Here is a 22,101-nt window from a genome sequence, read left to right as displayed (position 1 = left end):
CGCACGAAGTGTTCTTATCCACCGACGAAGCAGCAAACAAGATCATGGGTTTGACGTCCGGCCATGGCGTAGACGGCATGCAAAGCTCTCGCGGCCGCGGGGACGCATCGTGCTGGTTGGCATGCAGGGTGGCACACTGACGGTGGGATGGGGCCTCATCGCCACCGGTTGCGAGTTCGCTATCTCGCTGGGTAGCACTAGGCAGGATCTGCGCGAATGCTGCTATCTGGCGGCTCAAGGACGGCTCCGTATTGATGCACAGAGGTTCCGGTTCGATCAGATCCAGGAGGCGTACGATCTTCTCAGGGAGGGTAAGTTGGAGGGCAGAGCGGTGATTGTCCTGGACTAGTCGCACTCAAGAAAGGCAGAAACTGAGTGCTTTTTCTTTGTTTTTAATTAAAACACAAGAAGATTCGACTGAATGAAGCGTAAGGGTTTGATTTGAATGAATCAAGTCCTCATTCCATCTTTCTTTTCTTTCATACAGAACCAGATTACAGTACTGTTACAAAAGATGAATAATAGCTCGGATCCATTTCTACAGCTTATAACTTACGTGTATCTAGGCTTTCATTGATTTGAGGGGTAAAAATACCCCTTTTGAAAAGAAAGAATGAAAGAAAGAAACAGAGCACCCTAGCTTGCCGGATATATTATCGTAAATATTTTTTTATATTATTCTTATTATTAGGAGCTACCTACCGGGGTTAAGAGAGAAAGGCAAAAAGAAATGGAAGAAGAGAAGAAGATTCCTAACACAGTATTGTCAGTTGCACCAGCTAGATGTATGTATATATGCATGTATAGGTATGCATATACAAAGACTGGCTGATCGCTGATTACTGACTTCAGAATCATTCACGATATATTACATATTCCATAATAGCTCTATATTATACGGCCGTTATATAGCTATATAGCTCTTCTAAGGTATTCTATATAGGTTTAGCACTGCACATATATACAAGAAGAACATATATATGGATAAAAAGTTTCATCGCCATTGTTCTTGTCTGGCAAAAACAAAAAAAAAAGGGAGAAGAAGAAGAAGAAGAGAGAAGGAATCAAAAGGAAGGAACCATGCATGCTGGAGCATAATCATCCTTTCTTCTCAAAACAGACAATTAAAAACCCCTCAGGGGCACTCTACAGAACTGAAACCTGTTTCGATGTGATTGATTTCTGCATGCGCATCAGGTATATACTGATTAGATGGGGAGGTATGTGAGATAGGTAGGTAGGTAGGTAAGTAGGTAGGTATCCCTCCTTCCTTTCGTTCTCATATCCATCGAGAGGCCGACTACCTACTACCGACAATGTTTTTTACTTCGTACAGTAAGTACATACTCCTTGGGAATGAATGCATCTAGCACATCATTACTATTGTTATTGGAAAGTAACATTTGAGCCTCATTAGCATAAATAAAAGATATTCATTTACTTGATGAATAGACGACTGAGCATCATTGAAAGCTCTGCTTCAAGATATACGGCTTCCGCGATTCCAGGTCGAGGATCATCTCGCCGAACAAGCCGTTGACCCACGCGAACCTGTATCAAAATTATTAACGTTAGCACGTGAGAAGAGAAGAGAAGAAACAGAGTCTATTAAATATATGTACATACCAAGGCCTCGTGTAGTCGGCCTGATTGTACGAGTTGATACTTTCGTGGAGAAGACCTACACTCCGTCAGAATGACTCTTACTGGTATTGTTACTGTTGTTGCTGAAGGAGACTTACCAAGCCCATCGGTACTGCTCACCAGCAGCTTAAGATTACTCGTGATCTCATCGTCATCATCGCTCGTGAAGATCCGCATGATGACCGCCATCGGCCAGACGTAGCCCGGGCCGGTGTGCACACTGCCAATGCCGGTAATCACAGGCCCTTCCATAAAGTAGGGGTCGTCCTCACTGAGCAAGACCTTGCGGGTCGCTTGGTAGACGCTGTCCTGCGCGTCCACGTAGCCGAAAAACGGCGCGCTCAGCAGGCTGGGGATGTTCGCGTCGTCCATGATGGTCCGCGACCCGTACCCATCGACCTCAAAGGCGTAGATGCCCTCCTGGCCCACCGATGTAATCCCCCACTTTGAAATGGCTTGCCGGATCTCACTAGCAAAGCTCTGCATTTCATTGGCCAAGTCTGTCTGCCCCAGGTCGGCGGCGATCAAGGATGCGGATTGCAGATACCGCGCAAACATCATGTTGGCCGGGATGAATCCCTGATAGATCGTGGCGTCGTCGGATGGTCGGAAAGCAGACCGCACTAGTCCGGTTCCGCTCTTGAATGGATTCCCGATTCCGTTGTTGTCGAGCGTGTCTTCGTTGTCTGTCGTCAGCCGCGAGAAGCTGTACGGACTGACGTTCACGCTTCCATTGCTGGAGTACGTTCCGATCTGCATCGCCCTGGTCTCGTTGAGGATGGCTCGCACCGTGTCCAGCCATTGGTACTTGCCAAAAAACGCGGCATCTTTCGTGGTGTTGTAGTAGTCGCTCGACACTTCTAGATAGGCGGCCAACGAGTCCAGTTCGTATTTGCACTCGAAGACCGAGAGATTGCTGTATGGCGGGAAGACGGTGTCACCGTTGGCTGCCCCGTTCACTGACGGTGGGAGACCGGACTCTTTTGGTGGTTGGAAAGCCTGGCAGAAGGGGTTCGCGAGGATGTAGCGCGATTGAAGATTAATCACACCGCGGTATAGAGAAGCAAGGGAGTTGCTCGATGAGTTGGCCGTCAGGACGGGCAGGTATGATTGCAATTGATTCGCCGAGTCTCGCAACCACATGGCGTCGCTGAAAAGTCAGCAATGGCTCGTATCTATACACTAAGGGTACGAACATATCTCCAGTAATGAGGAAACAGAGCTCCTCGTCCGTCCCATCAGCGTAGCCTCTCCATTTGATGGTCGTGTCCAGCGTATTCGGCCAGCTGTTCTCAAACAGGCGGAACAGATCCGGGTCCGCGATGACCCCTTTCATGCGCGAGATGGTCTGCTCGACCTCTGGCGAGGTAAAGGTCCTGCACTCCGGTGGCGGACGCATTGAAGACAAATTGTACCGCCCGGTTGAGAATGGCGCGTGGGGCGTTGAAGCATAGGTCGTGTAGTCGCTGGGACAGGAAACATTGCTGTCAGCAGCCCATGCCGCTGCGGCAGATAGGATCAGACTGAGGGCGAGCATCTTGTCTGGCGATCCTTGGTATTGCCCAAGAAATCGAAAGTTGCTTGACAGAGTGCTCCCCGGAGGGAAGCCAGGGTTAATATGGTGACAACCGACGACCGACGACCATCTCTCTCCACTTAAACAAAGTCAAATAAAAACAATAGCAACAAGCGGGGTAGCGTCACACAGGCTGGAGACGGCTCTTAATAGCATCCCATCGTCGGAATGCGACCTATCCTTGTCTGGGTAGGCTTGAAGAACAGTTGAAAAAGAGAGACAGAAAGAGACAACACGCTAGCAATGTATTAATTTCAATAATCCCCCATCCAATTCGAAAACTTCAACGCACTTGCAGACACTTTTCATCCAACTTGAATAGTTGCTCAGCAGCTTTGAGCTTTGGCCGAGATAGAAACAGTGGGCCCAAGCGTTCCTGGGGTTTCCACCATCCCCGCGCGCCACGTTACATCGTCGAAGTTTAGACACTAGCGACCAAATTAATTTGTACTAGGGGACTTTTTCCACCTATCGGCATGGAAGTTTCCGAAAATCAGAGGGCAGATAATAGCATTGTGAAGAGATAAAGATTCATAACCTTCTTTCAGTTTAAGGTTGATGCGGGGTGCCAGGGGTAGCCACCCGCTAAGGTTGGATAAGGAATTAAGAAGCAGTAAATCAAGGAGATTGCTAGGTGAACAAAGACATAAAAAATAAAGAAAGAGAGAGAGCACATTCATTGTTTTCAGCGGCTAGATGCAGCAGCGTGTTGTCAAATGTGTCTATGGATTTCACATCGTCGTACCTGTATTTATTTCTGATATGGGCGAGAAGAGTGTTAGCATTGTTGCAGAGGCAAATGCTGCAGCAAACGCTGTTGCTGTTTGTCCGTGCGGGGCAGGTTTGTCAGACCATGCATGGTCTTTGCGAGATCCAGGAACTTGAGCAAGTCATCATTCCCGAAATCGCATCCCCGTGGGCAACCCATCGAGTCTTTCTCGTTGATATAACCGGCCATGGCATGTGAACCAAAAGCGCCTCCCTGTGGCCCTTTGTGGCTGCTAGGTGTAATGGAGCCTCCCCGAACTTCGTTTCCCATTGCCTGAGCTTGGTAAGATAATGACAGCTGTGCAGCTCTGTTCTGTCTTCTTGAGCGGCATAATGATCGACTGCTTCGCTGGCGCGAGCTCCAATGCATCATCATCCCATTATGACAGTCCAGTGGAGAGTGGTTCGCCCTGTCGAATCGAAAAAGTGATCCATATCACTGAGGTTTCTGAAAATGCATAGAACAACCTGACAGGCAGCATTTATTAACGGACTTTCTTGTATTCGAACTTGATCAATCCTGATCTTCGGCGCTCTAGAAGCTTTTCGGTCGCTGTGACCTTTCTCCAGTAGATGGCAAGTATTGGTGAAGTTCGGTCTAGGCTATCCTGACAGTTGATATACAGTTCTGGTCGAGCCAGAAACATGACCGAAGTCCTCTCAGCGGTATCCTCAATTTGGAACACAGAAGCATGGAGAGCTGTCGTCCCTTCTCGACCACTGGCATCGATATCCAATCCTGGTTTTGTAGCAATTCGCGAATTCCCACAACACCCCCGTCCCTCACTAGACAGATTAGAAATGTCTGACCAGTACGATCTCGGGCGTTGATGTCGGCACCTAGTCAAAGGAAGTCGAAATTGGCACGACTGGTTCCCAATCCGCCATAATAGCCGATATGTGCTCCGACATATGTCTCGTTAATGCTGTAACTTTCTTGGACTGAGCTCCTCACAGAGCCTTGAATCTGTGCCGGATTGCCGGGAAAATGGGAGGACAGTCAGCATCCACGATGGTGCAGGTTCCGTGACCTCGAAAGCGCAAGATCCAACGATAAAGAACTCTCTCCACAACTAGTTTGAAAGGATTCCAGACTTCAATGTTGTCGTCTCGGTGTTGTATATGTTCTGCCCAATAGGACCTTGCATGGTCGAGGAACACATATCGTTCCAACAGATAGGCATCAAGTCTGTCCATTCGCCTTCCGGCTCTCGTAAATCTCTCCGTCCCAAATAGAGTCTTCTAGTCTCAGACATGTCAGGCAGAGTCAACTTCTTCTATCTCGACGTGGAATATGATGCGGATCTGCTCATTTACCGACATGATCTCGCGCGTCTGCAGTATACAGTCCTTGAATGATTGGTGAAATACAGTGATTCTCCCTGCTCGATCAACCTTGATCAAGCGTGGACACGCGTGCCTGAGAAATGCTCACATTGACAGCATGACATCAATATCCTTGGACGTAAGTGTTTTCTCTCGGAGGGCTAGTGCCAGAGATTTCCGTAATGGAAAAAGGCCGCTTTGGAGTAACAATCCAGTGGAATACATGCAATAGTTCCTGCTGAAGCCGTTATCCACGGAAGAAATATATGATGATAAAGGGCATCCAGCCCTGGAGGCAGCCGCTGCAGTTCCGAAAGATTTTCACAAAGGATGCTTTTTGTCCAGGACCAGACCACATCTTTAGAATGAGCCCATGCAAGGGAAGCCCAGAGAAACATGCTGTAGACAGGAGTGACGAGCTCGTTCAAAATCGTATTTGTCAGCTCCTCGTTGAATGAATTCTCAGATGCGCAGTCTCGAACAGCATCTTCCAGTAGAAAGGATATGTCGTTCCTGTTTTTCGTAGAGTCGTCGAGGTTCTACTCCCCTGAAAACAGTTCTTTCTCAATGCGAAAAGATCTTTGCATGCCGAAGGTCTGGCTTTAGCATCCTGGGGGAGGTATTATTTTGAGAGTTCCTCGAAATATTATTTTTGAAATGAAGTCGCTCACCCCTCCCCATAGTGGAATGTTCGTAACTACTGCACTATGGAGTCTCACTTCGTCGAAGACTTTCTCAAATAGAGGTCAGCGACAGAACCTAACAGTCGTAATATCACTGCCTCCGTCTCCTTTTATAATATCTGGGCCTTTTTGACGCCCTTGAAACCATTCTCATATTCCGGGACGGCGAGTTCTGTTCACAGGGGTCAAGGATGAGTCCAAAGAAAGACCGGGTAGAGGTAACCCAGGAACGGACGTCGTCTTATCGATAAGGCGCATCTTTATCGCCGGAATTGGGATGAAAGACAAAATCTCACACCTCGCAAGGTAGAGAAATGAATTGCTGCATATTGGTGTGAAGTATGACACACTCAAGAAATCGAGTGTATACTGACGAGTTGAAAAACGGCGCTGTTCGATGAATTGCTAGATGAGGGTATGCTCTCAGTCTTCAATTGCAAATCCAAAGCCTTTGACGGACAGGGACTTGGAACCTAGGTAAGGTAGGCTGCGTAAAGGAAATCTACATAGGTACATTGCTGGCTGGACAATTCCGAGGTATATTTTCGTTGTCACCAACAGTGTGGTCGATGATATTCGTTTGCCTAAATCTGTAAATGCTGGAATGTCAATATGGTTCATTTCGAGCGATTTTTTTTTTGGCAATTTCCCATTCCTGGGACCAACAGAGTAGTGTGCAACTTACAGGCATTGTAATCAATCTACTTCCCAGCCGAGAAACTGCTGTGCTAGACAATCACTCGCATTAGTTTATTGTTCCAGCCTGATGCTTACGCTGATGAGGCATGCCATCAGCTGGGTTTTCGGCTAATAAATAATTCGTCCATCGGAAAACGCCGGTCTCGACGTTGGTCCAGGGTCGATCGTTTGGATGTAGGTGCTCTGACAGGATGGTTCTGTTGGCGCAGTCACAGCTTGCTGGTTGCCCTACAAGGGTGTTGGATAGCAAGGAGGCAGTGCTCAGCCACAGACCAGTCCGTCGATGTCCATTCCGATTATGTCATGTGCAGTCCTTCCTGAGGCTCTGCAGGTAATTGCTTTCCCCTCTTCCTTCCGGCTGTACTCTTGCCAAGCGACTCGCCACGAACGGAGTCTGGAGGGCAATTAAGCTCTCGCGATGAAACAGGGGGAGAGACGGTCATAGCGCAGTTCTGAATGGATGTTTTCCCTGGAAACCCTCCATCGTTGCGTTAACCTTCTACGATTCGAGCCAGCCACGTCACGGGTCATGATCTTGGTTCCGTTTCAGGTCGCCGGAATAGAGATAATATAACTACTGTATTGATGCCAGACGGAGCCGACAATCCCTGCTGCCGATCGAACTGTTGAAGTTCCTGGATTGATTAATATTGTCAGGATACCTACGTCGAAGGAGCGGTCAGCGCTGACTGACGTAACGCGGCTCTGCTGTGGTTCCAGACCCTCTCCCATGGTCGTGCCTTCCATTTCTGTGCACTCTGTAGTTGCTTGATGCTTCCTTCCCTGACATTTTCGTGGTTAAGGTGGAATAGGTAATTGCGCTTGATCGATTGCTCCAAGGTTGGATCTTAAGAAGACTCCTTCCAGTGGAGAACTCAGAGCTTTGGGAATTCCCCACATTACCCGACCATGGCTGTCTTAGGGATCGGGATGATCTATATAAATTGTTTGCCATTCAGGACAAGATTCTTCTTGCGATGAGGCTCTGCAACGAACACGTCTCTGGTTGAACACGATTGGTCTTGAAGCCTCCAACCGCTTCACCAATACTAATCACACCAATACTCGATCGCAATCCACGTCGCCTCACTTACAACAACCTTTTACCCTTCACGCACGGCTGGCCTCGTTGTCTCGAAACCGGTCGAGATTTCTCGGTTCCTCGACCCCACAGACTTGGAGGCATACAATGTTCCTATGCCTTCAGGTACCGATGCTGGCCTGGCGAACCACGCAACTGCGTATTTTACCAACCCATCGCTTGCCCCGGCTCCCGCACCCGGGCGTGATGTTCCCGTCAGTTAGTTAAAATAGGGACTCGAATCCCCCAACTTTTCAATCTCATCCACCTCCCGCTCTTTCTTTTGTTCCTTCCGTACCGTCTCCCGCAGTGAGACTGGTCGACACCATCCGCATCCTCTCCTCGTAGGTAGACGCCTGACCGTGCTCGTCGGGGTCTCACTGCATCTGCCCCCTCCCGCCTGGACCAGTATATTTTATTAATCTTCTCTTTGTCGGCTCGGGTGGTTGACATTCATCCTTCTTTGATAAGACGTCAACCGGCTGCCTCTGCTTCTCCCCTCCTTGCTATCTATTTAGTACCGTATTTATTGTTAGCCCCTCTTGCGGGGGAGGATCGCCATGGACCCGACCGATCCTCGCTATGCATATCCCCGCCGGAATATGAATATCAATATCCCTCTTCTCCAGATTCACCCGGCCTCCAACTCGGAAACAGACCCTACGCCCACGGTACGATCCCATCAAGACTCTTTGTTGCTTTTCTAATCTCCGCAGACCTATATTGCCCCGCCTTCCTCCGCCTGCTCCCTCTTGTCCCCGTCGACCCAGACCAGCTCCGACCTGCATCTGGATCTGCCAGACTCCTCGCTGTTTGCCAGCACCGTCACGAATCATGACTCCTCTACCTTTATCTGGAACGACCCTCCCTCTCATCCCGTATCTCCCACCGTCGAAGACGAACCGCTCTCCCGCGATGCCACCTTCTTCCTCCCTTATGCCGCCTCGTCCCACGTTCCTAGTGCCTCGAATCTGAACTACGATGATGAATTAAGTCTGGTTACCTCGTTGCTGGAGTCTCCGCAGGCCATCTTTGACCTGTGTATCAGGCGCCTGCGTCGTCAATTTGAGGACCACCGCGATCAGAGGTCATTTGCCCGGGAGCTCTTGGAATTCGTCATGGCCCGGGACCCGCTCCTTGTTCCCCTTCCCGAGATCCCGGTCTCGAACGGGAATCGTTCGAGGAGCTTGGTCGACGCCCCATCCCCTTCCCACAGTACAAGGAGCCACGGACCGCACCTGTATGTTTGCGTGCTCTGCCCAGAAAGAGAAAGAACGGAAGTCACGTCGCGGGGCTCATTAAAGCGGCACGTCTCCGACCACCATAGGGCCAAGTCGGAGTTTCGATGCCCGTTTCGGGGATGCAACTGGAAGAAAAACAGGAGGGACAAATTGCGGGATCATCTCCGACGGCACGGCTATATTCATTTGAGCAAAGCAGAAATCTCCCAGCTGGAGTTTCCTCTGCCCGTGCCAACTGTGTGTGAAGTCTGTTCAAGGAATCCGCCCTTCCAATCTTGGGACGAATGGTTCGAGTGCATCGAGAGTCACTGTCGCCGAGAACCACCGCAGCCTGGTTCCGTCAGTGAACCGCCTGACGGGCAGGGTGGCAACGGAACTGGAGGCACCGGGTTTTCCAATGGAGGTTTCTTTCCTGGCGCGCCTGGGGCTGGTGGAGGATTTCTTAATCCGGGGGGCAGCAGTGGCATAACTTTCATGGGCAATGGGGGAGGCTATCAACAATACTGGCCCGGCACTGGTCACAATGCGTCCATTTTCGTAGCACCCGAAAGCTCGTGTGAGAGAAATTTAATTCGAGGCAAGCGTCTCCTGGGTTTCGCAGATACCGGTGCTTCCCGTCAGCAGATTTCAACTCCATGCACCGACACTGCATCGGATTCGTCACAGAGCTCGACAGATTCGAGAGACGGTCCTTTTTCAGTTCTTGACCGACGTATCGGTGACGACGGGCACATAACCGAGAGCAAAGACGTCCCTAGGCCACCGCCGGTTGATAGCCAAGATGGCACGCCACAGAAATGCCGACGGTGTGGCCATGTGTCTACATCGTGCCCTGATTGTCCAGCAGATGGAGGACCAGCCGAATGGTGCCATAAATGCAAGGACAACGTGACTCTACCAGTCTCATCCCGGTTATTTAACTTCATCGGAAACTATGGCCGGTATCAAGATTTGGCATGCAACGGCGTCTCCGACCGCACGAATATGCGATATGAGATCGGTTACGAAACCATTGCCTCTGGTCGTTTCGACCTCTCACGTCCAACGGTTCGGATGGGCTACATCGAGCATCAATCGTCTAGTCTCATTTCTCCAAAGTTTGAACTCGGTTCTGTTGGCTCTCTGAAGTCTCCGTCGTCGTCGACAGAGAAGAGGAAAGATCAAACTGGGGTGATATCGAAGACGCCCTTTCCAACTTCAGCAGGAATTGCGCTGCTCGACCAGAACACTCTGATCTGCTCCGTTCTGCAGTTGAAAATCGTCTTTGGCATCATCGTCAGTTTGGTCTCAATCACAAGTGGCCTTCCGACGGACGGCAAAGGATGGTCGTCAGTTACTTGCTTTCTCAAGTCTTGTGGCCTCGATCTTTCAACTGCGAATGAAACAACCTATCTTGAGCGGGGCGAGTCTGGAACCATATCATCCGGACAGGTCTGTTTCCAGGCTTCGGGTTTGTCTACCAAAGGTAAGTCTCAGGGCTTTCCCTTGAATCGAATGCTCGATCCAGGTGCTAAGTTGATACCCAGAGTCGCCCAAGACCTTCGTCGATGCTCTAACGGTCTGCCAAAAGACACTTGGCCTGATCCATCAGAATCCTCCCGCTAGTAGGCAGTTTACGACGCAGCATATACAACGTTTCTGTCTCGATGCCATTCAAGTCGAGCTGACGACGTCGTTATCTCCGACGGAGATACGGCCTCAGCAGTGCCGCCGGAAGAGGCTGTCCGCGTCGTGGACCCGGTTACGTGCTGTGGTATTTTTTTTATCGCTGCAGACGGCCGTTGCACCGCGGACTAAAGGAGAGCACAAGCCCAAAGCAGAAGAACACTGTCCCGATAATCTGGAGCATGCTTCTGGTACGGATGTGTCTACCTGGTGCATGAATCCGTTTGGACCATTCTTCAAGCAGACAGGCATCGTCGGGGATCTGTTTCGCGACGTCAGATCGATGTCGAGGCTGATTGACATGCAGCGTTCTCCGGGTATTTTCACCTTCCTGAGGAATCTGGTGACCAAGATGTCGGATACCAGATCGTCTCCGCCCTGTGGAGAGGCTGGTGCTGGTGCTCTGGACGAGCTATATCCGATTTTACTCGACGTGTTCAGTTCCATCGCCTCGCATTAGGCTGTGGAAGAGCAAGATATGGATCGGCCGGCAGGGGTCAGATGTCTTGTTCAAATATCAACATCTTGGCCTTCTTATCCGTTTGCCTCTGAAAGAAAAGAAAGAAAGAAAGGAAAAAGACCGGGCTGATCAGCGCTACTCTACAACCAATTCACCGTTCATGTGACCACGATTGATTTCATGCCATCTTCTCGAACATACTCTTCATTCCACGAGACATGCATGACCTGATATCATCTTTGCTTTTCTCTGTTATGGCGTTGCAGCGTTAGAATCGGATTTGAGATCGACAACTCGATACCACCATGAAACCGATCATCACGCTGTGAGTAAGTCAGCCTCAGGCCTCAGTCACTGGCCTCTCAGTGTGTCTGTGTCCAAACTGAGTTTCCTCCAACCTGAATGATTTCACGGTGAGTTTAGTTTATATTCCTGGTATCTTTCCTCCTCCTCCTCCTCCTCATCATCATCACAAGGTCCCAATTTACAGTTATTTACAGTTAGTTAGTTCATTATTTTCCATTTCCTTCTCTGGGTCGCGGCGTTCGTTTGTTTGCTTTTTGCTTGATTTATTTATTTGTTTGGTCGTTGGGTATTTGGTATTGGGCATTTATTTTCTTGGATATCTTGGATATTTTTTTTATGTTAGGATGAGAGATGAGATGAGATGATCACTGTGAAGACCACCTCCTTTTTTTTTTTCTTTTTGTGCGATCTAACCATCAGATCTTAATTATTATGGCCTGTCTGTCTATGTGGAATGGGTTGCTGTCCCTGTTCCTGTTCACGGCCCTCTCGAATCTGAATTACTACGACTTTCATACATTCTTGCATTTTTCTTTTCTTTCTGTTTCCGTTTCTTTCTTTGTTTCTTTGTTCCATACGACTTCCTCCCCCCTTTTTTTTGTTTCCTTTTTCTCCCGTGGTTCTCTTGGTGCTTCTTCTTCCTCTAGGAATTGGTTTACAATGGACAACGGAACGGTTGAACAGTTGTTTGCTTTATGTGTACGTATGTATGTATGGGCTCTTCCTCTTCTTGATTTCTCGAAATGATAATGAAAATGTCGATGACAACAGCACCAGCACCAGCACCAGCAATTCATATCATGAATTGAATAGGAATGACATGGCATGACAATGACATGTCTTTCTGTCTAAACCTCTGTATTTGAAATTAAAAGCAAAAAAGGAAAGAAAAAGGAAAAGAAAAAAGAAAAGAAAAAAGAAAAGAAAAAAGAAAAGAAAAGAAAAGAAAAGAAATCCTGTATGTGATATCATACCCAACAATACAAACACCAACACCAGGAATAATAATTCAAGAAAAAAAATAACGAAATCAGGTATGGTATTGTATGACAGTGCTCGCTCGCTCTCTAGAGAGATATAGATATAGATATAGATGGGTATACAGACAGATATATACAGCCAAGAAGGAAAGAAAGATAGAAAGAAATGTCTCTCACAAATCATAAGGAAGAAAAACAGGATTGGGTATTTAGGGCTGTAAAAAATCAGATTCGAGGAAGGAAGCAAGATGGGAGTATCGTCGGTTTTTTGACATAATATTAGTAGGGATGAGGATGAGCATGAGCATAATGGATTAGGTCGGCCAGTTAATCTTCAAGAGTGCGTCGAGTCACTTCAGTTGGATTGAATTAATTTGAATTGATTTGTCTTGAACCGATCTGATGTTGTTTCTTTCTTCTTCTGTCGCTCGCGCACCGCGAAGATCAGGGAATTTTTTTTAAAAAAAATCGGCCCCAGCACCGACGAGACGAGCTCATTCCCCTTCTCGCCTGGTCCCGTTGATAGGGACGTTGTCAAGCAGCCGGGTGTCTCTCTTAGATCTTTTGTTATGATCCGAGAGAAGGAATCAGAACGAGGTTTCACACTACACCCCCTCATCCACCGGTTTGCTAGACGGCGTGTTCTCCGCCAGTCGCTCCGCGAACCAGGTCTTCAGCGCTTGAGCCGTCTGGATTTGAGCCCGCTGTTTCCTGCCGAACAGCGACCGGTCCACGATCGGTGAGACGTGGCCTTCGTCCTGGCCGATGAAGAAGGTTAGGTTGGGGAACATGGACTGTACAGTCAGTCAGTCGGCAGCCAGTCAGCCAGTTGGTTACATTTGAAAGAGAAATAAGGCTTTTGAAAGAGAAAAACGTATGCTGCCTACCTGAACTTTCTCGGCAAACTCGTCGATCCCGCTCAGGAGGATCTCATCCGATCCCGCCAGGATCAGGAACTCGCGCACGCGGACGCCCTTCCACCACTCGGCCGGCGCGACGGACGGCTCGTTCCAGCCATCTGGCTCCCTGCCATTGAGGTATGCCTGCGCCCACGCCAGCTCGGACTTTTTGGACAGGCAGTCCTTGTATCGGTTCGTCTTCTCGGACGGCCGGTCGAAGTTGAAATCTACCCACGGTCCGAGACAGAAAATCCCACCGAGGTAATCATCTCCCGCGGAGAGATCCTGCATAGCCCCCTTATCCTCGTCGGCCTGGTCGTCGGCGAGAATCTCGGGGTGAGGATGGTGGGACACGTGCAAGAGGACGGCCAGGGCGACGTTTGCGCCGGCCGAATCGCCGCCTAGGAAGACGTTTCCGGGCGGAAAATGTGCTTCCCGGATGACGTACCGCAATGCCTCGACACATTGCTTGAGCTGGGTCGGATAGGTGGCGTGGGGTGTCAATGTATAGGAAACAAAGAACACGGCGAGGTCGTGTCCGGCGGCATGCAGGCTGTCGATGAGATCCCAGCAGAAATCGAAATAGAGATCGTTGGCGCTGAGTGCGAAGCCGCCTCCTTCGCAGTTGTTAGATGTTAGAAATAAATAATCAACAGACAGATCTGACGTACCGTGATAGTAGACAAGCACGTTTTTGGCCGTCTTGTCCCCCAGCCAGTGCCCCATGCCACCGTACTTGGGCAGGCGGACCGTGTCTGGCGGAAACTTTTTCTTCTTCGCAAAGGCCTCATAGGTTTGATGCGTGGGGGGAAGCAGATGCCTGAGGAGTCAGCCAGAATCATTCAATTTGAATTCAACAGACGTACTGGTACTGCCGGTCGGTCAAGGTATCGTTCAAGTGCCTGACCATGGCATGCGCCAGATGGACGCGGTAGTGCTTGGCGCCTTTCTGGCCGCGAAAGAGGCCTTTAGTGCCATGGACGAGCAGTGTACTGGCGGCGGAGGCGAGCAGAGTCGAGTAGAGGCAGGCTTTCTCTGTAAAAGACAGATGGGGAGGGTAGTCCACTATCATGACTGTGGTCACCGTGAAGCTGACAGATCAGATGATACAGAGGCACATCGACTAGTTGGGATGGATCAGGATCGTGCTTCAACTTGTTGTCGATATTGTTGTTAATTTGCGAGCATACCGATGCGCCGTATAATCGTATCAGTAATCGGATTACAGTCAGACTGTCTCTGTCCAGCAAGAATCTCGTCTCAATGAATGAATGAATGAATGAATGCATTAGGACAAGAACTTGGGATCAATTCAGGCCAAGCGATTCAGAATAGATGGAAGGTGGAGGCTGAATATAATAATAATGCGATTCCTCAGGCCACGCAAGACCGCGAGGCTGGGCAACCTTCCAAGCCAGTCGTCCCTGCAGCCGCTCGCTAGCCGATCGCCATGCCTTTCCGATTCGTCAGAGGACACGAGGAGCGAAAGAAGAGAAGAAGAAATCAAAAGAATGGAGTCAGACAGGTGCTTGGCCTGGGCCAGCGATTGGCAACCTGGCCAGGTCAAGCTTTTTTAAGCAGTTGACTGCGGGCTGATGGCGACGGCTGACTTGATGGGGGCCAAATATTGATCATGAACCCGAGTGGGGTTGGACTGTGTATTCTATTTGCTGTTATTATTAGTTATCCGTAAGCTAATTAATTATTAGGCAGGCAGGAGGAAACTAATTAAGTAATAGGAGTTAAATGATTAGAAAAAACTTCAAGACAGCCTTATGCACAGTCCATCCATCCACTTTCAATGATCTGCTCATAAAGCCATACTATCTCTACTCTCTCTCCAAGGCATAACCCAATAACCCATTAATCAAACTACAACCGTCATCTTCGAACACAGCGCAATCCCGTACCACACCGTAGCCACCACGGCGATGGCATTGAGATGGATCGACATGGCATGGTTGCGCGAGAAGTTGCGATTGGCGCGTTGCGTCGTCTCGTCGGCGCTGCCTGTAGTCATCAATCAGGCACTAGTTTAGAGTAATGAATTGCACGATATTGACTCAGAACAATTGTTAGGTCCTCTCACCCTGAACACTCCTCTTCCTCGCCCTCTCGATCACCGCCTCCGTCGTCCGCGGCCCGTACACAAGCCAATTCAGCGTCCCTGCCAGCAAGACGACGACCAGGGGAACAGCATCCCTCTGATTCTGAAGCCGATACAACGAGGGCGGTCTCGTCGCAGCCGTAAGAACGGCCAGACCGACCTGACAGCGGAAGTAGACCGGGAAGAGGCGCTTTTGCAGGGCGACAAATTCGCGGGGGGGCAGAGACCGGAAGCAGACTTTGGTGTTGATGAACGACTGAAGATAGCCATCTTATTAGTTTAAACAGCGTTCTTTCGAACTAGTCAAGTAATTGGAAAACATAGGACCATGGGCTAGGTATTCAGTCAGGTCTAACTAAGTCAGGTCGTCGCACCTGATACAACTCTGTCCCGAGCAGGGTTCCGTACGAGAGGAGATGATAGGGTAGTAAGCTAGTCGTGGCCTGGAGAAGGGATGTGATTGGGATTCAAAGTGATCCGATAGCTATATAAGTAACAATGATCTCTCGTAGATCAAGTACGTCCTATCAAATGAGAAGGTACGTACATACTATCCATGTAGTGACAATAAATCTCAGGGAGAAAAAAAAAGAAAGACAGAGAGGTTATTCAATTAATCAAGCTTGGATAAAAATTTCTCTTCTCGTCAACGAAGTACCGTACTGTATATAAGGAAAAGTTATCTTGAAAGTAATAAGTAATGTGGTTGCCTACCTACCTGCAATTAGGTATCTATTAATACCAACCATGCCTTAGATCGGCATCAATTTGTACCGAGGCCGAATGATAATAAATAATAGTCTTTTTTTTTTCATCTTAGCTTGAAAAAAAAAAAGATGAATAATGGTTTGCTGTTGCCGTTGCTATTGCCGTTGCTTTCTGAGATTGGACCGATGAAGCAGTGTTATATGAATTATGTTAACAATATTACGTTGTAGGTGGAATTAGCAATTAAGGAATCAGCTGTGCTATAAAATGAAGAGTTCTTTTTTTTTTCTAGCTTGCCACTTTCGATAAAGAAGATTATAAATAGAGGACTGGCCGATCAAGTATTCTTTCCCTGCCTACTACCCATCTGAAGGCAACTTACAGAAGGCGCCAGAAAAATGACATTCACACATGACGGCATATTGATACATACACGTCGATGACAAAGAGAATGAAAGAGAAGATCGAAGAGACTAGGCTAAGCCACATTATACAATACTGAAGGTAGGATGCCAATATCTAACCTCGTAAATGCAATGGCACTTTACAAGAGCCGAAGAAAAAGAAAAGGAAAAAAAAAACACCTCCGCAATAGGCGCCTTCTCATTCATACACTACATCAACATGGAACAGTCACCCACGTGGTAACCACCGTCACACCGATCTCAGTCGGCTGCGGAGAAAACACCTCCAGCGAAGTCACCGGTCCGGTAGAAGAAGCCGCAGCCGGCTTGGGCGTCGGAACGTGGTCGATCGTCACAGGGTTGGAGTAGCCTGAGATCCAGCCAATAGTCTTAGGCACGGTTCCCGGTTTTGTGTAGCGAGGGTGGCCAGGAGAAGAGGGACTGATGGTGATGTTGGTGCTGGGGGAGGAGGAGTTTCTTGGAAGGCCGGTGTTGCTCACCGTGGCATAGTCGGTCAACGACCAGTCGGTCGGCAGCGCCGGGCAGGCCGAGGGTGTCGGCGTCGGCGTCGGCGTCGGCGTCGGCGTGCTGGAGACACAGCTGGCAGGGTTGAGCGGCGGCGACACGAAGAATTTGCTGCTCTGCGCGTAGATAACGTAGACGTTGGTGCCGTTAATGGCGTTGATCTGGTAGCCCCAGCTGGGGTTGGTGTCGCAGGGAATCTGGACATTGTAGGACAGGTCTGCAGTGGGCACGTTCAAGGCCAGAGGCACGTAGGACGGCGGCCAGTTGACGAAGTTGACGAGATAGATGCTGAAGGTGTCGGGGTCGGTATCGACCGTGGACCACTGCACCAGCGTGGACTCGCCAGCAGGGTGCGTGCTGTTGGCTGTAGGAGCCAGGATCTGAATGGCAGATGCCAAAGAGGCGCAGAGGCCAAGGAGAGGAAGAAGCGTGCGCATGTTGACTCGGATGATGATGTAGACGATTCTTGCCTCGAATGTGGATGTTGCTAGCAGAGTACCGTCAATGTCTCTTAGAAACGAAAGTAATAAATGAGCGAGTGACTTGTAACGAGCGACAGCAGCAGCAGCAGCAGCAGCAGCAAAGTAAGGAGCGACTGGAGAACGATCTGGCAGGACCTCCCTCAGATCAGATCAGATCAGGAAAGCGGGAATCAGAAGCAGAGTGTGGGGAAGACCCTGTCTATATGTATTTAGCCAGTGGCCAGCCCATGGCTGTTTCTGCCACATTATCTTAGCGTAAGCCGTACCCTAAGATAGTGAAGTCGTATCACGAAGTCGCCATGGCCCCGCAAGTAGTTAACTGCACCCACTTGCTGACAGTATTATTGAATTTATTGTATACACGACTTTCATATGGGAGGGTTATGCAACGCAACCCAATAATGGCTCCAATGCCAGAATACTCCGTATACAAAGTTGATTCCCGTTGTTCTGGACTCCTACTCCGCACGACTCGACAATAATGTCAAGTGAACTCCAAGACCTGCCAGGGGCAACGCTAATCGCAGTCTGACTCGCCAATTCGCTGTGTTGCAACCTGCCAAGTTGAGGTAAACCATAAAAGGGAGGCCAAGAGCATCACCAGCCAATGTTAGCCTAGAAGATTAGAATAGCATTTCCCGTCGAAATTTCCATGTTTGCTAGCTGCTGAACACTTAATAATCCGTTCAGCCGCAATTCAAGATGCAACACCGCAAACAGGCTGGCTCTTGGGAAAAAAATAAATTAATTGACAGTGTCTTGGCCTAACATTATTAATGTTAGACGAGAGGAGTCGACTCAATAGTTGTCAGCGCCTAGGAGTTCTAGGCCATAGCCAAGCAAATACCCGGAACACAGGAAGAAGACTGAAGCTGATCTGCCATAGTATTTGATTTTTAGGTTTGAAATCAGCCTGTTTTTCTTATTATCTTGATCGTTTCTAATCACCGTCGTTCCTTCATGTCATAGCATTTAAACTTTCGTCTTTCTTCGTCGACAAATGGATGAGATGACACGGACACAACGCAACAGGGCTAGATCTAATATTCTTGCCCAAAATAAATAAATAGATTAAATATACGAGAGAGAGTTGGCTCAATCAATAATCACTAATTAGGCAATCACCCGTTCGTTCCAATCGTGGTACGAAAGTATATACTTCGTACCAGCCTAGAAATTCATTAACTTTCCCCCTTTAATGATGTCTCGTCTGATTCACGTCATCTCATCATGGGATGTAATGTAACCTTCGTAAGCAGGGATAAGATAGACAACCTGACAAATAATAGCGACTGATGGAGGGGCTTACTGTTGGGTGTCTGACGGTGCCTGACATCTCTTGTCAGTTTTAACTGGTAGCCAACAAGTTACTAACTAGGTGGAAATTAGAGTAATCAGGCCTCCAAGGGAGCCTAGCCTGGCCCATTACAGTAGGTATGTAACATGTCATCAGGAGACTCGAGCACGTGGTTAGGGAGCCAAGAGTTTGTCAAACTGGTTAGATGGAACTTAGACCTGGGGTGGCAGGGTCATTGTGAAGTCGCAACGGCGCATGACACCGGATCCTTCACAGCGATGTTGATAAGATTGAATTCAATAATCAATAATCAATAATCATTGCGTCGAGCCCGAGCTGATTCAAAAAAAAAAAAGCAGATTTTAATCTAATATCCTAACCTAGGTATTCTACTGAGTACATACATGTGCACGAGTTGGTCAGCGGTCAGAGAGCAAATCATTCCGTTACACATGAAAATAATTAAAAAAAATAATAATATGTCTAGATAGGGAATACTGATTGTAGCAACTATCACAACTAATAAAGGAGAGGAGGAAGCAAGATTTAAATAAAAAAAAAATGAGAAGAGGAAAAGAGAAGAAAAAGAAAGACAGAAAGATAAATATAAATAGGCAAAAAGACAAAAAAAAGGACAGACAGGTGCAGGTCCAGACAGAAGCACAGACCCAACCACCAGTCCAAGTCCAATTGTTTATTCACCAAAATGATGAAGTGGTGAAGGAAGTTGGAAGAGGATATGAGGATGTGAGAGGATGTGATCAGGTGCGCAATATCTTCAATCAATCAATCTTCAAGGGCGGAAATGGAAAATCGATGAAGCTCCAATCGAAAGGGGAAAAGAGGGAAAAAAATAAAAAAGAGAGAGAGGGAGAGAGAAGAGAAGAGGAAGATAGTAAAAAATATTTATGACATTTAGAGCCAGCCAGCCAGCAAAAGCAAGCAAGGAAGCACTAGACTCAAGTCAAGTCCAGATTCAAGGCACCAGATTAATTCTATTCCATGCCATTCTCTCAACGCGAGTGTCAAAAATGTCAATCGATTGATTACAAGATAAAATAAATAAAAAGCCCTTTTCCTTTTCCCAAAGACTGTAGTAGTAGCAGTAGTAGCAGTATAATAGCACAGGGAACATACATAATAACTAGGAGGAAATAAAACGAAATAAGACGAAATAAGACGAGACGAGACGAGACGAGACGAAGCAAAGCAAATCACAGCAAAACAAAGCATTTGATTTGTCTAATACACAGTACACCCCAGGAAACCCAATAAAACCAAATAAAAAACGGGAAAATACGCAACCGGTAAGAAAGACGTTTTGAGAGCCCCTGAAAGAAGATAAAAAGTAAAGAAGAAAAAAAAAAGGAAATCAATCATTTTCGCTGGTGTGATGCGGCGGTTCACTCTTGTCGAGTCCGTTTGGCACCGTGTGGGTTCCAGGAACCATCACCAACCTGGTTCTGCGGGAAGAAGCCAGTGTTGAAATTGGGGTTCTGGAAACCGCCTTGACCTGCCCAGTCGTTAGTCATCGTATCTCCTTGCTGCTTCTGCCAGGGAGGTTCATAGTTCATACCCTGCATGCCCATGTTCCCCATCATCGGATTCATCCCCCCGCCCATGTTCATCCCCATTCCGCCCATCGGGCCCATCCCCGGCATGCCCATCATATTCGGGGCCATGCCGCCACGGCCACGCATCCCGCCTGGTCCGCCACGCATCCCGCCGCCCATCATGTTGCCGCGATTGTTGAAGCCGCCGTAGTTCTGCATCCCGCCCATCGGTCCGCCTTGGAAGCCTCCGCCCATGGGGCCGCCCTGGAAACCTCCCATCGGACCTGAGAAGTTGCGGTTGTTGTTGAATCCGCCCATGTTGTTACCCATTCCACCGCGGTTGAATCCCCCGCGACCGCCACGGAAGCCTCCGCCCATATTGTTCATGCCAAAGTTCATGTTCTGGTTCGCAGGCGCGTTAAATCCTTGAGCCCTCTGGCGGTCATCCTTGCGCGCCGGAGCATCCTTGGGCAGCGTGCGGAAGGGGTTCTGATGAGGGTTGGTGTAGTTGACGTTGTGTTTTCTCCCAGTCTGGCCGGTTGCGCTGAAGGACTCGATCTTATGTTTGACTGCTGTCGCGGCTTGAAGGGTTGTAAACTCCACGAATGCTTGTCTACCATCATATCAGTAAAATCTGAGAAAACAAGTCAATGATCTGGAATCTTACCCCTTGCTCTTCCCATTCACCTTGTGCTCGCTGAAGGTTACGTCCTTCAACTCCGCCTCACAGCCAGCCTGCTTAACCCAGCCACGAATATCATCATCGGTAGTCCACCAAAACAGGTCGGAGATGAACAGGGCAGTGGTTGCATCAGGGTCCGTGGGACGATCCTCAGCCATCTCTTTGCGTTTCTGGCCTTGCTGGGGGGTCTGGCTAGGAGCAGTTGTGTCTTGGGTGGCGGTCTCTGCATGGGCAGCCTCGTCATGACCGTTCGCCGTGTTCCCAGTCTCATTACTGTAATGGGCATCCGCCGCGCTGCTATCCTGGATTCCATTTGCAGCATTCTCAGGGGCATCCAGGATCAGCTCCGGCTCATCCTTGTTGTAGTCTTCTCCGTGCTCATTGGCATTGTAACCACCTCCATCTCCATAGATATCAATATCAAAGTTATCGTCGGCTTCGGCCATCGTGGTTGATTATGAGTGGGACGGAAGTCAAGTCACAGTGATTGATTTTGAATTTGTGTTATGCACAGGCTTTTTCCCTTATCTTTTCTTTTCCTTTTCGATGAATCAAAAAGAGTACATGTCTGTCAATCAGGGAGATTCATTAGTACCAGAGGAACATGGGTAAGACATGTGTGAGCCCTGAAGCAGTGCAAGTCATAATTGCTGTAATTGTTCACGTCAAGCGAATCCATGTCATGTACACGGAAAGGAAACAGAAGAAAGACAAGAAGATACGTACAAGCTGGACCAAAGGCAAAGGTCTCAAAAAGAACAGTTAGTGACCACCTGTCCAACGACTTGCACAGCTCTGGAGGAAGATTGATGCCTGACCACCCTTTATGGCAAGTACAGGTAGGTAGGGCTAGGAAAAGTTATTCCACAAGATGCGGCGCCGCTCGAGTGGCCAGAGACAGGACAAGACAGCAGTCTTCAGATGGAAGACAACAGAACGAGCAACAAGTCAGTAGAAAACCAGGTTTCCGAAAACCGATCCACCGGCGGGGTACAGGAGCTCAACCAGTTCAGTT

The 22,101-nt window shown here is 48.6% G+C and overlaps 5 protein-coding genes across 5 annotated transcripts; 1 reads left to right on the top strand and 4 right to left on the bottom strand.

Moving 5' to 3' along the window:
- Positions 1-1,463: 1,463 nt before the first annotated feature.
- Positions 1,464-3,181, bottom strand: VTN77DRAFT_2177 (uncharacterized protein; the record flags this gene model as incomplete). Its single annotated transcript, XM_069417989.1, has 4 exons — positions 1,464-1,551; positions 1,627-1,681; positions 1,743-2,794; positions 2,841-3,181. 4 exons carry the CDS (start codon positions 3,179-3,181, stop codon positions 1,464-1,466), a joined length of 1,536 nt encoding a protein of 511 aa, XP_069279363.1.
- A 5,156-nt stretch (positions 3,182-8,337) lies between these two features.
- VTN77DRAFT_2176 (uncharacterized protein) lies at positions 8,338-11,143 on the top strand (the record flags this gene model as incomplete). Its single annotated transcript, XM_069417988.1, has 3 exons — positions 8,338-8,448; positions 8,494-10,483; positions 10,545-11,143. The coding sequence occupies 3 exons, from the start codon at positions 8,338-8,340 to the stop codon at positions 11,141-11,143; spliced, it is 2,700 nt and encodes an 899-aa protein (XP_069279362.1).
- Positions 11,144-13,034: 1,891 nt separating this feature from the next.
- Positions 13,035-14,400, bottom strand: VTN77DRAFT_2175 (uncharacterized protein; the record flags this gene model as incomplete). Its single annotated transcript, XM_069417987.1, has 4 exons — positions 13,035-13,223; positions 13,317-13,945; positions 14,000-14,148; positions 14,195-14,400. The coding sequence occupies 4 exons, from the start codon at positions 14,398-14,400 to the stop codon at positions 13,035-13,037; spliced, it is 1,173 nt and encodes a 390-aa protein (XP_069279361.1).
- A 2,362-nt stretch (positions 14,401-16,762) lies between these two features.
- VTN77DRAFT_2174 (uncharacterized protein) lies at positions 16,763-17,509 on the bottom strand (the record flags this gene model as incomplete). The annotated part of the gene is made up of 1 exon (XM_069417986.1): positions 16,763-17,509. One exon carries the CDS (start codon positions 17,507-17,509, stop codon positions 16,763-16,765), a length of 747 nt encoding a protein of 248 aa, XP_069279360.1.
- Positions 17,510-20,254: 2,745 nt separating this feature from the next.
- VTN77DRAFT_2173 (uncharacterized protein) lies at positions 20,255-21,532 on the bottom strand (the record flags this gene model as incomplete). Its single annotated transcript, XM_069417985.1, has 3 exons — positions 20,255-20,364; positions 20,428-21,017; positions 21,072-21,532. 3 exons carry the CDS (start codon positions 21,530-21,532, stop codon positions 20,255-20,257), a joined length of 1,161 nt encoding a protein of 386 aa, XP_069279359.1.
- Positions 21,533-22,101: the final 569 nt, after the last annotated feature.

The sequence above is a fragment of the Rasamsonia byssochlamydoides genome, assembly GCF_041956645.1.
Source record: "Rasamsonia byssochlamydoides strain NRRL 3658 unplaced genomic scaffold VTN77scaffold_17, whole genome shotgun sequence".
Taxonomy (NCBI): domain Eukaryota; kingdom Fungi; phylum Ascomycota; class Eurotiomycetes; order Eurotiales; family Trichocomaceae; genus Rasamsonia; species Rasamsonia byssochlamydoides.
Note: the sequence above shows the minus strand (reverse complement) of the source record. Positions and strands in the feature narration are given on the sequence as shown.